At 39.0% G+C, this 15,539-nt stretch overlaps 2 protein-coding genes across 10 annotated transcripts in view; both read left to right on the top strand.

Annotated features, from left to right (window-relative positions):
• Window positions 1-4,389, top strand: part of LOC117289136 — a 36,621-nt gene extending 32,232 nt beyond the window's left edge. For all 9 annotated transcript variants that reach the window (XM_033770119.1, XM_033770126.1, XM_033770125.1 and 6 more), the window contains 2 exons: window positions 706-1,092; window positions 2,146-4,389. In XM_033770119.1, coding sequence (XP_033626010.1) covers window positions 706-1,092; window positions 2,146-3,168 — 1,410 coding nt within the window. In that variant the 3' untranslated portion in view covers window positions 3,169-4,389. The remainder of the gene's footprint in view (window positions 1-705; window positions 1,093-2,145) is intronic.
• Window positions 4,390-7,308: 2,919 nt separating this feature from the next.
• LOC117289710 lies at window positions 7,309-12,176 on the top strand. Its single transcript, XM_033770964.1, has 2 exons — window positions 7,309-9,557; window positions 10,452-12,176. The coding sequence occupies exons 1-2, from the start codon at window positions 7,392-7,394 to the stop codon at window positions 11,388-11,390; spliced, it is 3,105 nt and encodes a 1,034-aa protein (XP_033626855.1). The 5' UTR covers window positions 7,309-7,391; the 3' UTR covers window positions 11,391-12,176.
• The last annotated feature ends 3,363 nt before the right edge of the window (window positions 12,177-15,539 follow it).

Here is a 15,539-nt window from a genome sequence, read left to right as displayed (position 1 = left end):
ACACTTGTGTATCACAACTAATATATAAAATAACAAACCTGTGAAAATTAAGCCTCAATCGGTCATCGGAGTCAGGAGAAAATAATTGGAAAACCCACCCTTATTTCCGGCACGTTTGGCCGTGTCATGAAAGGTGTTTAAAATAAACACGTAATTCTCAAAATCGAGAATTGATAATTGTTTTAATGTTTTCTCAAAAAGTAAAGCATTTCATGGAATCATATTTCATTCAAGAGAAATCTTTCACCATTACCTTCTGTAAACCCTGTAAGTTATTTGTATGAACTTGTGATTTTTTTCTGTTCCGAAAGTGTCCAATGGCTTTAATGTCCACGCGAAGGACAAAGCAATTATGGTTCAGTATCTTCCTTAAAGACACTGGAAACTCTTCTCACTTGGTGTATCTCAACATATGCACAAAATAACAAACCTGTGAAAATCTAATCCTAACGTCTCAAAATCAAAATCAAATACATAAGTGGAATATGACTTCTTTCTCAAAAACTAAGTTACTAAGGAAGGAGCTGTTTCTCACAATGTTTTTACAATCAACAGCTCTCCATTGCTAGTTACCAAGTTAGTTAGTTAGTAAATCCCTTATAGTGTCCAGTGCCTTTAAGGACGCAAAAGCTATTATTAATAAATAAACAAATTGAAAACAAACTGTTATTTCTGTCGTTTATTGTCAATCTTTTTAATGTGCAGCATGAGGGTCGACCCAAGACAGTCAAGAAAGATAAATGTGCGGCGTTTGGATGTACACATAAGAAGAGCAAATCTCGCTGTGCCTTCTACAGCTTCCCAAGATACTCCAAAGCAAACAAGAAGTGGATCAAAGCTTCAAGATGCAACCTCTCCAAAGATGGCTTTACAAAGAAGAAGAATTTTTCAAGTCGAAATTTGAGACTTTGCGAGTGTCATTTCGCTAGGGTACCTTATCCCAGATCGTCAAGCCAACGGTTGAAAAATATTGCGCCCACTTTGTTTAACTTTCTCGCCGCTGACTTTAAAGCTAGCAGTAAGCCTGTGAAGAGAGTGAAGAGAATTCCCATCATGTCTGCAAAGCCCCTGGAGAAACCAACTTCCCCAGAGGTATGTTTAAAACCAATATTTCATGTTTTAAAGACACTGGACACTATTGGTAACTGTCAAAGACCAGTCATCTCACTTGTTGTATCTCAACATACATGTATGCATAAAATAACAAGCTTGTGCAAATTTGTAGTCAATTGGTCATCGAAGTTGCGAGATAACTATGAAAGAAAAATCACCCTTCTCACACGAAGTTGTGCGCTTTCAGATGCTCGATTTTGAGACCTCAAAATCTAATTCTGGGGTCTCAAAATCAAATTGGTGGAAAACTACTTCTTTCTCGAAAACTATGTCACTTCAGAGGGAGCTGTTTCTCACAATGTGCTAAACTATAAACCTCTCCCCATTACTCGTTACCGATTAACGTTTTATGCTAATAAATATTTTGAGTAATTACCACTAGTGTCCACTGCCTTTAGAGGGTTTGATACTTTTTGTACATCAAGTTTTTGGCCAGGGCATGAGTCCCTACTCTGAGTTCTGAATGATGATGTTAATTGAGTTACCTGTAGAAGTTTCAGCTTCATTAAAAGTGAATATGGAGCACAGAGCAATGTTATCAAGAAAGGCGTATAAACATGTTTTTTTGTTAAACAAAAAGTACCCAACCTTTATAACAAGTCCGATGATATCTACCCACCAGAATCCAGTATTGGTACTTCTAATCACCCAACATGAGAGCAAAAACGGAAATGTAAATAATTTGTTGTATTTATATAAATACAGCAAATTGTTATATATATAACCCAAAATATATATATGATTTCTTCTACATGCTCTTTCAGTTCTTATCGCCCAAGGATCATCATTTTGTTGGAAATAACTTTATAATTATTAATGTCTGAATATAGGGGCCATCATTGCTGAAGTGCAATCTAAGGGAAATCTGTGTTGGGCTGCACGGTGTATTTTGCTCCGGGCTTAGTGCCGGGCTTATTGTTTAATATCTGGGCGAGCCCGCCCGCCCGGCATCCCCAATGTGGCTATTACACTGATAATTTGTCTGATTGGCGTATACTTTCAATCGTTGTCCATGTTGTTTTGTTTTCACAGAATAACTGTCGACCTAGCTTTTATCAACAAATGAAACATTTTCTGTCGAAGGAAGCCTACGATGCAGTTGACTCATGCGCCCCAAGTTTTTGGAAGACTTATCACCAGCTTGAAAAAGAAGTGATGACGCTTAAAGCAACGTGCAATTCCACCACGGTGTTGTCACTTCAGAACATCAAATGTAATGACAGGGTCTTTGAAACATACACCGGCCTCCCCAACTACGCAACTTTTGAAGTTCTCTGCGGATATATGGCTATGAATGCTTCATGTCTTTGGCGCTTCAAAGCTTTACCATTTGGGGAGTTAACAGTCATTGACACAAACAATGTTAATCGACAAACCTTGACAATAGAGGACCAGTTGTTCTTGTTCCTGGTCGCGGTCAGAACTGGTAGTTCCAGCAAGGATCTCGCCATTCGATTCAGCATCAGCGAGCGCTTGGTCAATAACATCATTTCATCATGGGCCGTCTTTGTAAGTGACACCCTGGAGAAGTTCTACAACACAACGGTAACTAAAAAGGCAAAGTTCAACGTTGCGGTGGATTACACAGCTCTGTTTAGTGAATCTCCAGCGTTGTTGACCACTCAGCAGAATGAAACAACTATTAACCGACGATTAATAGCAGTTGGCTTCAGCAGATATGGCGTAGTGACAAGCGTACTCAGCACTAAGAGAGGGCATGCTTTAGCAAGAGTTTCAACAACCCACAACGAGGGCACAGACAGTGCCTCAAAGCAACCCTCCTCATTAGGGCCTGTCAAGCATGAGCAAGGGACTAAAATCTTGCCAAGCTCGTCACAGCCAGGGGATGTCTCTTCTCTTGTCATCACAGAGGACTTGAGTAAGAGTCACATGACACCCATGTCCACTGCTGAAGTGTTCCATGTGGAGCGAGCTCTGAATAGAATCAAGCAGTTCCATTACTTACAGAAGCAAGTGGAACCATCGATGGAGGACATGTATGAGCAAGTGTTTAAGGCTTGTGCATTTCTTGTTAACTTCCAGAGTGTTTCATAAAGCGCACATGTACATGTAGCACAATGACAATTATCAGAACTACCATTATATTGGCAATGTTAATTACATCTGGATAGTTGCAGGTTCAAGTCCAGCTCTAGTCAATTTTTCTTTGTTCAAACCAAAGTTATTTAAGAGTTTACCAAGTCAGTGTCCCTTGTGGTTTACAACTGTATAATTTGAAATTTAATGTTGCATCCTCTTGATGTGGTGCCTCTGTTTCCACTTCAAAGGTTGTATCGTAAACTTGAGTATGATCCTAGACTAAACGGCAGTTACAGGCTGAATGGCTTCTGACTAGCACCAACCTCGTTCCAAGGCCGTGCCTTTTTTTTCTCAGCATGCCTTGCTCGATCATAACCCCTGGAAGTGTGACCTGAAAATATCCAGATATATTGGATGTTACAATTAGTCCTGTGGTTGATACATGTATGCTCTGTGGGCGTTTGTCGCTCACATGCTGGATGCGCTGTGTGGAAAGTTGTACAATACATACAGTGTATGTATGTAATATTAGTCATAAACTTCAGGCGGTCAGTGTTGCGTGTCAAAAAAGGGGAATACATACGCACGTGTTTCGACATATAGAGCTTTTTGAAGACACATGGCGTTTCATATTTTGCGCGTATATAATGGCCAATCAAAAACATGGATCTGAGTTTCCCTCCCAGGGGTTTGAGACGTCACAGAGCTAGCGGGTGATACGGCTCGCTGTCCATGGTAGCGAGGTTGGACTAGCACCCACAAGCAAACATACATACATGTTTTATTGACAAAATAGGGAGACCACCATCATAGGGCTGGATAGCTCAGTTGGAAGAGCATGTTTAAATTCTGCTCTAGTCAAATTGTCTTACTCTTTATTCAACTCAAAACTATGTACCATTAATGATTATTTTCAACGATGAGGGCCTGAAGCAATTCATGTTCATGAGTTTGTACCGGTAACTGCAGTTTGGAGAGGCACACTTTATATCCAGTTCTAATTTACTCAGGTGTGCTATAACAAAGAGTACATTCAAAAAGGTCACTTTTAAAAAGTGTATTGACCCCTTGCAGTGTGTGCCTTGAACCCTCACATGCGCCTATCCTGCGCCCTATTTGGGACTCCCAATTTACAGAGGATGCAAGGAGTCGACTGTTAATTAGAGGCACTGGACACATACATTAAAGGGTCTGTGTACTTAGGTCCACAGATTTACATTAAACCTACAGAGTTTGAAGATGATTATAGTATAAAGCTTCCCTTGAAATTTTACTTACTGAGGTGCTGTAGTTTTTGAGAAATGAGTAAAACAAATAATTTTCGTCTCAGTTTTAGCATGTAAAAAATAATTTATGCTGGTTCTGGTATAATATCATAACTGGTTAATGGGATTTTACATGGGTAAACAATTTTCGTCTTTTTGAGATGAAAATGTTTTGGATGACTTGTTTTACTCATTTCTCAAAAACTACACAGCCTCAGTTAGTAATTTGAAGGGAAGCTTTCCACTATCATTATCTTCAAACCCTGTATAAGTTTAATGGTAATCTGTGGACATTTTGAAAAAGTACCCGAATCCTTTAAGAATTCATAATGTGCATAAAATAAAAACCAAGTAAGTTTTTATGCTATATTTTGAGTAATTTATTAAATGTGTCCAGTGCTTTTCTGCCAAGTTATATCCTGTTTTTTTCCTTGAAGCACTGTTGGAGTTTCGTTGATAAATTATCATTTGTACCTAGCAAACAAGTTGCTTTTCAAGAATAGTTTTAAAAGTACAACCAGTTGCAAAAGTGAGAGAGAAAAAACTAATCTTGCCAAAAATAGATTCCCAAGTGTCAGTATTTGTGATTGATTTTGTGCTTAATTTTGCCTAGAAGAAATTTGTGTAGCAGTATGTTCTGCTGCCATGATCCTTTTGACATTGAGAGGCCATGTTCTCAGTTGCCCTTCTCAAAACTGTTGCCCGGATTCAAAGTGATTTTGCATTTGAATTTGAGAATTAAAGTAGCCAACTTAATATCAACTTGCCAGCGGTCTCAGAAAATTTTCCTTTCGGTTGTGTTTAGGGCCAACATTTGTGTTGTCTTATTTGGTGAAAAATACTTGGGCAATCGTATCCTGTTGTGACTGCCTCAAAAACTAGACTTTGTCCCCACAAACTTTTTAAGCCAAGGGTCATTTCACGGGGTCGACGCAGCTAAACGTACGCATCGCTGAGGGCGATGTTGAAGGAGGACAACTCGACCTCCTCCGTTCGAACAAATTTAGTACACGTGTGTTCGTTGGACATGGATGGACGGCCGTCCCCGTGCACTCTGTTTACACCGAAATTCGTTGACGCAACAAACGAGCACGGCGCCAAAATCAACAAGAAGCGTAGCGTACGACGATACGACATACTGCTGAGCTAATTGAGAAAGTTTCCGGTATAGTTTCGGCAGCAGAGCATCGTGAAAATTTTACGAGTGACAATTCAAAAGACAGGAAAGAACAACGATGACTGATAACAAATGTTGAAATCAACAAATAAGTAGGCCTTGCATGCTGGTGAGTGTTTGTAAAGTTTGTTTTGAATTATTTGTAGGGATCGATACAATTTACATGTATTTTGAATTTGATGATTCAGAATTTTTACCACTCGGCCACCTACAGTCCACACTCGGCAGTTAGTTGGGAGCACTGCAAAATACGGAGTCGGATGCCTTTGTCATTCGTATGAGAGTACTCGTCTCGTTGGGGGCCAGGCGGAGCTCCGTCCCCCACGAGCCTGCACGGAAGACTTGGTCCGTTATTAAAGTACTTACTTGGTCGACCGAGTCCGAGTGTGTTTTGGATTTTCTTCTCTGGTCATATAGAGCATGTGGTGGAGACAATGTGGATGGGTCATCACTTTGGCACCCCAACATTACCAAATACCATGGTGGTTACTATTTCTACCATTAATTATCCATGTAGTAAATATATTCAATCAATTCAAACATTTGTGGGGGTTTGTTGGGGGGGGGGGCTCGTGTGTCCCCCCCCCCCCCCACCCACTAGATTATATTTTTATCTACCCAAATGACATACTGAAAGTTTTTCGTTGGGTTGTGCTCATAGTCATAGAGCTATATAAAATATTAACTCTATGGTTGTGCTCCATTCTCCATTTCTGTACGATTGATATCTCATAAAATTAAAAAGCAAGTCGAAGTACAGTTTATTTTCCTCTTTTTTTTTATTATTGTGTTTGTTTGGATATAATCAAAAGTTTTATAATAATTTAATATTATTACATCACTGAAACAGTTTACACCTACACATTTGTCGTACAAAGAGGGACGTGCCCCCTCCACCACCCACTAGATATCTATGCCCCCCCCCCTTTCCAGGTCCAGTATAGGCCCCCATTTGAAATCTGGAATAAAGAGGGGAAAATCTGACAATTTAACATTTTAAATAAAGCTTTAATGAAATGTAGTGTACAATGTACGTAAGAACAAATGTTTTTATCAGTAAATGCCTTGGACTCCCCTTTTACTGTGTAAGCCTTTGGATAACTTTCCGTATGGCGCCACCACTTTTTCACTCATTTTTACTAAAAGGGATATCTCATTGAGGTAAATTAGATACTATATTATTTCATTTCGAAATGAAAAAGTGGTGGCACCATACGGAAAGTTTTCCAAGCCTTTAAGGTGAATACGTTTGGTAATTGTCAAAGACCAGTCTTCTCACTTGGTGTATCCCATTATACGCATACAAAAACAAACCTGTGAAAGTTTGGACTTGGTTGGTCATTAAAGTTGCGAGAAAATATTGATAGGAGAAGGCTCCTGGTGCGAAGTCTTTCATTATTTTTTTTTGAGAAATTACATCTTTCTCAAAAACTACATTACTTCAGAGGGAGTCGTTTCTCACAATGTTTTGAACTATTGCCAGCTTTCTGTTGCTTGTTACAAAGTAAGGTTTTAAGCTAAAATATATTTTGAGTAACCACCAATAGCGTCCAGTGCCTTTAAGCTAAGTTACGCCACTGCTTGCTTTGAAGACTTGACTTTTATAATTAGATGGTGGGGGGGGGGGGGTGTTCACAACAATTATACAATAGTTATCTAAATATACCTTGAATCTGTTTTCTCTTTTTTTTCCAGACGGAGCCAGACAAGCCACCCGAAGGAACTTGATACTTTTTTGTTGATTCGCATAAAGCTGCCAAGTTGAAGAAACCCTCAACACTGGAATATAGGCTGAGATGGGAAAAACTAAACAATCAAAGACATCCATCACCCCTCCAGCAGAGACCGATCAATCTACTTTGAAGAAACATGGAAAGTCAACAACCAAATCACTTAAAGCTGCCACTTTGAAGACACCTCACTCACTTCAGCCGGTAAAAACTACTGAGTCATTGATGTCAAACGGCCAAGAGAAATCTGCAAAAAAATGTACGCGTATCACTTTCAAGTTTAAGAAACAAGACGGGTTGTTAGCAACTGTTAAGCGAAAGGGATCAACTAAGAAGTCTGTTACACATGATGAGTTAAAGAGAGTAACCAAGTTCAAGAAATCCACTAATTTAAAGAAGCTAGCAAAGGTGGAAAAAACAGTTAAGTTGAAAACATCTGCGTGTACAAAGTTAAGAACAACAACTAAGACAAGAAGGACCCCTGTCGAGTCAGAAGAAGTGTCCAGGTTGAAAACAACTGCTTTTTACAGAGAGCTTTTTAAGAAATACACCAATATAAAGAAACCAACTGTTGGTAACGGGTTGTTAAGGAAATCCACAAATTTAAAGAAGCCAGCCAAGGCTGAAAAAAATGTTAAGACGAAGACACTTGCATATTCAAAGTTAAGAACAACAACCAAGTTAAGGACCCCTGTCGAGTCGGAAGAAGCGGCCATATTGAAAACAACTGTTGTAAACGGGTTGTTAAAAAAATCCACAAGTTTCAAGAAACGAGCCAAAAAGGAAAAAACTGTTGGGGTAAAGACACCTTGTGTGTGTATAAATTTAAGACCACCAACCGAGTCGAGATGGACCTCTGTCGAGGTTGAAGAAGTGGACAGGTTGAAAACAACTGTTAACAGGTTGTTAAGGAAATCCACAAGTTTCAAGAAACAAGCTAAGGTGGAAAAAACTGCTCCGATAAAGACACCTGCGTGGTCCCCTAAAAAAACACCAACTGAGTTAAGGACCCCTGTCGAGTCGGAAGAAGTGGACAGGTTGAAAACAACAGTTGTTAACGGTTTGTTCAGGAAATCCACCAATTTCAAGAAACAAGCTAAGGTGGGAAAAGCTGTTCCAATAAAGACACCTGTGTGTACAAAGTCAAAAGCACCAACCGAGTTTAGGACCCCTGTCGAGTCAGAAGAAGCTGCCAGGTTGAAAACAACTGTTGTTAACGGGTTGTTAAAGAAATCCACAAGTTTCAAGAAACCAGCCAAGAAGAAAAAACTTGTTGGGGTAAAGACACCTAGTGTGTGTACAAATTTAAGACCACCAACCGAGTCGAGATGGACCTCTGTCGAGTCGGAAGAAGTTGCCAGGTCAGAAACAACTGTTGTTAACAGGTTGTTAAGGAAGTCCACAAGTTTCAAGAAACAGGCCAAGGTGCAAAAAAAAGTTAAGAAAAAGACACCTGCATGTTCAAAGTTAAGAACAAAAACCAAGTTAAGGACCCCTGTCGAGTGTGAAGAAGCTGCCAGTTCGAAAACAACTGTTGTTAACGGGTTGTTAAACAAATACACTAACTTAAAGAAACCAGCCAAGGTGCAAACAACTGTTAAGATAAAGACAACTGCATGTACAAAGTCAAAAGCACCAACCGAGTCAAAGACCCCTGTCGAGTCAGAAGAAGCTGACAGGTTGAAAACAACCAATTATAACAGGTTGTTAAAGAAACCAGCCAAGGTGCAAGAAACAGTTAGGTTGAAGACACCTATGTGTACATCGTTAAGAGCACCAACCAAGTCAAGGACCCCTGTCGGTTCAGAAGAAGCCAGCAGGTTGAAAAAATCCTCCAAGTTGGCTAATCAGAACAAGCCGCAGAAAGCCAAGTCGAAGTTAGAAGAATCTGTTGAGTTGAAGACAAACGCGAAGTCAAAACAGATATGTTCAGCACTTGGATGTTCGCATCCCAGGGTTAAGTTCGGTTGCACTTTCTACTCGTTTCCGAAAAACAAGAAGCTGGCGAGAAAGTGGATGACAGCAGCAAAATGTGATGTCGCAGAAAACAAGATAACACGGACAAAACTGATCACAGGCAACCATCTAAGACTCTGTAATTGTCATTTTGAGAAACAGCCAACTCCCACGAACAAGGTTGTTCCAACGATATTCTTCAATGTTGCGCCAAGTTTTGAAACTGAGCCCATTTCTAACAGTGCACCACACCAAGGGAGAAAACTCAAGAAAAAGGTACTCAAAACAAGTTCTTGTTTTGCTTATAATTATAAATTAAAAGATTAAAATGGAAATGTTGCCTTTGATCGGTCGAGTTGGTCTATGAAAATCATTTGAAGCCATTTGTTATAAAATGTGTATTGTTAGAAAGATGATTTAAAAGTAGAATAAAATGATCCACACAAATATACCTCAAAATTGCATGGTTTTATTTATACGTCACCAACTAACATGGCATGCCATTTTGGGGAGTCAAGTTTATGACTCCATAAAATGGACGACCTTAGTTCGCAGAGTAAAAGGAAAACAACCTACTTTCAAGGCTTGTTTGTGTGGGTAATAATATTCTACTTTAAAAACATCTTTTTAACCATATCGATTTCATAACAAATGTTTTTCATGGACCAACTCGCCCAATCCAAGGCAACGTGTCATTTTAAGTTCCAAGGGAATTGTCCGACCTCCTCTCTAGTGAAATGAAACATCAAGTTTTTTGGAGAACAAATAGAAATATGCGGTGATGGTGTGATTTGTGGCAAAACCCTAACAAAGTTTCAAAACAAAGAAAAACTATATTTATTTTGGTTTAACACATACACACCAGTGTGTTAGCACTGTACTTTTTCGTGCTCTGTGAAAAAAATACGGCATTGAGGCATAATGCTGGGGTGGAATTTGAACCCACAGCCTTTGCAATTCTAGTACAGTGTCTTACCAACTAGACCAGTGAGATTGCCCGGTAGCTAGAGGCAGTTGGAATCCTATATTTTAGCAGCGGGTACCGCACCGATCTAATGGACTGAAATTTGCACCAAATGCAAAATTCCATCTATTGGAATACCAAAGTGGCATGCTGTGTGTGAGTCCGGGTTTTATAAACTGATATTTGTGTTTTCTCTTGTTCTGCAGAGTCTGGATCAAGTTCAAGATGAGCAACCAGCGAAGAAAAGTTGCTCTCAGGAGAACGATTTTTGGAAGCACTATCATCAATTGATGGAGGACTCATCATCTTACAAAAAAGCTTGTGATTCCCTGAAGCTGCTTAGCCTCCAAAATGTCAAAGACAGTGACAGTGTGTTTGAAATGTACACAGGTCTTCCGAATTATGCGATCTTTAAACTTCTCCATGACTATTTGAAACTCGATGTAGAGAAGGTCAAACCCGAACCTTTCCACATCGTCGAAGATGTCGAAGATGCAGAGATGAACTCCCAGCAACCTTTGACGTCAGAGGAGGAGTTGTTCTTGTTTCTTGTTGGGTCGAGGACGGGAAATTCCGCAAGCGATCTGTCTGTACGATTCGGTGTCAGTGAGGAGACGTACAGATTCACCTTTGCATCATGGGCTGTCTTTGTGAGCACCAAGCTGGAAGACTTTTACGAAACAGAAGCAGCCAAAGGCGGAGACACGTTTGTAGCGGTTGATTTTACAGCTCTCTTTTCCGACTCTCCCAGTGTGTTTTGCGTTAAGAATCAAAACTCGTCCCGATCTGAGATCCGCAAGTTGACTTTCCTCTGTTTAAATGACAAGGGAGCAGTGACGGGTGTGCTAACCATGCCAGATGATCAAGCAGTAGTGAAGATTTCACCAAACAAGTACTTGGACTTCACTAAGGTTCACAACCAATTTAACAATCCAACCAGGGTGCCTAGAATGCCTGAAAGGAACAAATGCGCGACTTCCTCAAATGACATTGACAGAACAATAGATAGAATAAAACGGTTTTCTTATCTCCGAAAGCAGGTAGACCCGACGCAATTAGACATTTTTGAGCGAGTGTTTAAGGCTTGTGCTTACCTTACTAACTTCCAGAGTGCCTTCCGTATGACTGGTACGCTAAAAGAGTAGGTAGTCTGAAAACAGGGATAATTGGGTGTTGAGCATAGCTTATACTTCCTGCAAATGCAATACAAATGTTGACGTCACAAATGCGCAACAAATAATTTGGAAGAGTTGAAAGTTACTCGACTCCTTTCGCAGCGCAAACAGGGCTGTGACGTCAGGATTGGTATCGCATTCACATTCTCAGGAAGTATGAACTGGGCTTTACCTACATGTAACTGTCTCCTTCTTTTAAGTGCTGACAAATTGCCTACTGTAGCCCATGCATAGTCCCAATGTGCATGATCATCGCGCAAAGGGTTTAAATTTGTTTTGGCAACACCAGCAACCATCATGGTATGCTGATTTTGAAGCAATGCTGTAGACACCTACAAAACCTGGCATAGTTGACATGTCAATAACAGCTTGGCGTCCATTTTGGCATATTGATTTCATTTTCAACTTTATCTCAGTTTCCCAATATTCATTGCGGTATTTTTTTAAGATGGCGCTAGTGCATATGGGCTACTGTGAAAAAAAGTGGCACCGATTGTTTTTCGTCAGGTATTTGGTTGTGAGGGAAGTAATTCCCGGACTTCCATGTTTGATACCAACTTTGTGTCTCAAACATTGTCCTCTGCCAAATTAATTATCATTGTGTCCATGACCTATGACTGGGTTTGAGTCGGTGGATTCGACTGCCACATGGTTTTAAACAGGAAAGCAATAAGAAATAGAAGTGATGTTTAAAGGCAGTGAACACTATTGGTAATTACTCAAAATAATTATTAGAATAAAACCTTAATTGGTAATAAGTAATGGGAGAGGTTGATAGTATAAAACATTGTGAGAAACGGCTCCCTCTAAAATGACGTAGTTTTCGAGAAAGAAGTAATTTTCCACGAATTTGATTTCGAGACCTCAGATTTAGAGCTTGAGGTCTCGAAATCAACCATCTAATCGCACACAACTTCGTGTTAGCAAGTTCGATGACCGATTGAGCTCAAATTTTCACAGGTTTGTTATTTTATGCATATGTTGAGATACACCAACTGGGAAGGCTAGTCTTTGTCAATTACCAATAGTGTCCACTGCCTTTAATCCTGAAACTAATGTAACTTTTTAAATTTAAATATCCCTAAACTCCATTCTTGAGAAAAGTTTAAATTTCTACATGATGAATGTATGATAATTTTTTTAACTTCAGAGTTAAGATTGGTAAGATTTGAAACTTTGCTAGGTGGGATTATAATTGGGTGATGTTTGCGGTAAGACCAAGTGTTGATCTCTTTTAATAAGTAGTGTGGGTTCAGAGCATTGATCAAATTGAGATGTCAAATTGTCAACCACTGGTTCTTTTTAGAACCAACACTACTCAAAAGAGATTTACACATGGTGCTACCTCCTAAGTTTAGATGCACTCTGCCAATGTGGAAGCTATTGCAAAAACCTTTGTTTCCAACAAAAAATGTAAACAAATTAAGAAATCCTTATTCAAACGGAGCAGTTTAATAGTTTGTTTCTTTTAAATGCAGTGGACACTATTGGTAATTGTCAAAGACTAGCCTTCACAGTTGTTGTATCTCAACATAAGCATATGATAAAATAACAAACCTGTGAAAATTGAACTCAATTGGTCGTCGAAGTTGCGAGATAATAATGAAAGAAATAAAACGCCCTTGTCACACGAAGTTGTGTGCGTTCAGATGGTTGATTTCGAGACCTCAAGTTCTAAATCTGAGGTCTTGAAATCAAACTCTCCCCATTACTTGTCACCAAGACAGGTTTTATGCTAATAATTATTTTGAGTCGGGAGAAAATAACTTTCTGCATGTTTGGCCGTGTCATGACATGTGTTTGAAATAAATCCGTAATTCTCGATATCGAGAATTGATAAAGTAAAGCATTTCATGGAATAATATTTCAAGAGACATCTTTCACCATTACCTTTTTGTCCCCTGCAAGTTACTTGTAAATTTGTTAACTTTTTTTTTCGGTTCCGAAAGTGTCCAATGGCTTTAAGCTAAAGTATTCAGTAGATTTAAAATTAAAATTTTTTAAATAAATATTCCTATCATCAGTGCCTCTTCCAAAAAATTATAATGTGTAATTTGAAACTTTGCATGTGGTATATCTAAGACAGGTTTGTAGTTGCACAATGTGAACATATCTTTTTGATACATGGTGTTACCACAAACCTCTCTTAGTTTAAAGGCAGTGGACACTAGTGGTAATTGTCAAAGACTGGCCTTCATAGTTGGTGTATCTCAACATATACATAACATTATAAACCTGTGAAAATTTGAGCTCAATTAGTCATTGAACTTGCGAGATATGAATGAAAGAAAAAAACACCCTTGTCACACGAAGGTGTGTACTTTAGATGGTTGATTTTGAGGCTTCAAGTTCTAAATCTGAGGTCTAGAAATCAAATTTCGTTTAAAATTACTTCTTTCTTGGAAACTATGGCAGTTCAGAGGGTGCTGTGTCTCACAAAGTTTTATACCATCAACCTCTCCCTATTACTTGTCACCAAGAAAGGTTTTATGCTAATAGTTATTTTGAGTAATTACCAATAGTGTCCACTGCTTTTAAATTTATAATGTGATAACCAGGATTAACATACTCTTTGGTGCAAAAAACAACAAACTCAAAACCTAAAGAATTTCTTACGTTTAAAGTTGGACTTGTATAAGTTCTCTGAAAAAAATTAACTATTAAAAATTTAAAGGAACTGTTTTTCTGGGTTTTTGTTTACCTCCGTCAGCGGTCTAAAGAATTCCTGAAAACATTCCAACCCACTGCCTTTGCCAGAGCATTACTTACCAATTAGACCACGACGTTGCCCTGGAGCGTACTAGTTGGACACTACTCAAGAATTGCAAAGGTCGTGGTTTGGATCGGGTTCAAATCTCACCCGAGTAATATGCATGTGATTTTCAAACAACTCGGGGAAAGTCCTCGGTATACAATGGCTAAACGCATATCAGTGTACAGGTATCTCCCCCCCCCTCTTAAAGCTTAACCAGTTTGTCCTATATTAATAATAATAATAATAATAATAACAAATTCTTATATAGCGCATTTCACAATAACCGTATCAATGCTCTTTACATTAGTGCCCTGGTCATGGGGCCAAATAACATCCCTGTAATGTTTCTCAGCTCTCGTGGGAGTATACAGCCCTGAGCTGCCTGTAAGGCGCTTGTGGCTTTTTCATACACATTAACAACCTCTACCCTCGCAGGTACCCATTTATACCCCTGGGTGAAGAGAAGCAATTATAGTAAAGTATCTTGCTCAAGGACACAAGTGTCACGACCGGGATTCGAACCCACACTCCGGTGAATCAGCACCAGAACTTGAATTCGATGCTCTTAACCACTCGGCCATGACACTCTATATTGGAGACTTTGAGAAGTGGAACACCATTGAGACCTTGATCATTCTGTCTTTTCTTCTTGGTCATGTTCCTTGTATTGAATAAAAAAAAAAAAATGCTAATAATAGTTTTGCAAATAGGAACCAGACTATTTAGTTCTTCCAGCCTCGGTATTGATATCAATGGGAAAAATCAAGGATGGCTGCACCTTGATAAAGGAATTTAAAGTCATATGTGCAGTATGCATAGAGTTCTTCAAATTGCTGTCGCATATTTTATGAGTTCCTGGTTTATATGGAAGTTATTGATCAAAGCATAGAGCAAGGACATCAAAGTGGTCTCCAACAAAATTGTTGACAGATGGAACATTCAGTTTTTACGAAAAACATTTACTAGTGGATTTTGATTAATTACGCATTTTTCACTAAACAACCTTTTTTTTGCTGGGAGTATGAAATTACAATTGACAATATTATTCTAGTGGTATAGGCAGCAACCCTACAAACTTTTAAGCAAAAAATAGTTAATGGCCTGACGTTTCGACCCTAGCAGAGTCTTTCTCGAAGGCTAAATGACAACACAACAAACATGAACAGGTAACTAAGTGAAACATAAGCAGTGAAGTGGAAATACATGAATGGGGTTAGAAAGCATTTATACTCTCGGTCCATTTGGTTGGTAAGTTGTTTGCAACAGCTAATTCTATTTTCTCAAACTTTTAAGCAATCAAAATTCTGTGTTTTCTGGAGAATACATTGATGGTCAAAACAAGAAGAGCCAATTCTGCTTAAGAA

This window comes from Asterias rubens, chromosome 4 (genome assembly GCF_902459465.1).
Source record: "Asterias rubens chromosome 4, eAstRub1.3, whole genome shotgun sequence".
Lineage (NCBI taxonomy): Eukaryota > Metazoa > Echinodermata > Asteroidea > Forcipulatida > Asteriidae > Asterias > Asterias rubens.
This window is presented reverse-complemented; position numbering and strand designations above follow the sequence as displayed.

Coding starts and splice junctions, on each gene's coding strand:
- LOC117289710 (XM_033770964.1), top strand. CDS start 7,392: ATGGGAAAAACTAAACAATCAAAGACATCCATCACCCCTCCAGCAGAG. Junction 9,558..10,451: donor GGAGAAAACTCAAGAAAAAG/GTACTCAAAACA, acceptor CTTGTTCTGCAG/AGTCTGGATCAAGTTCAAGA.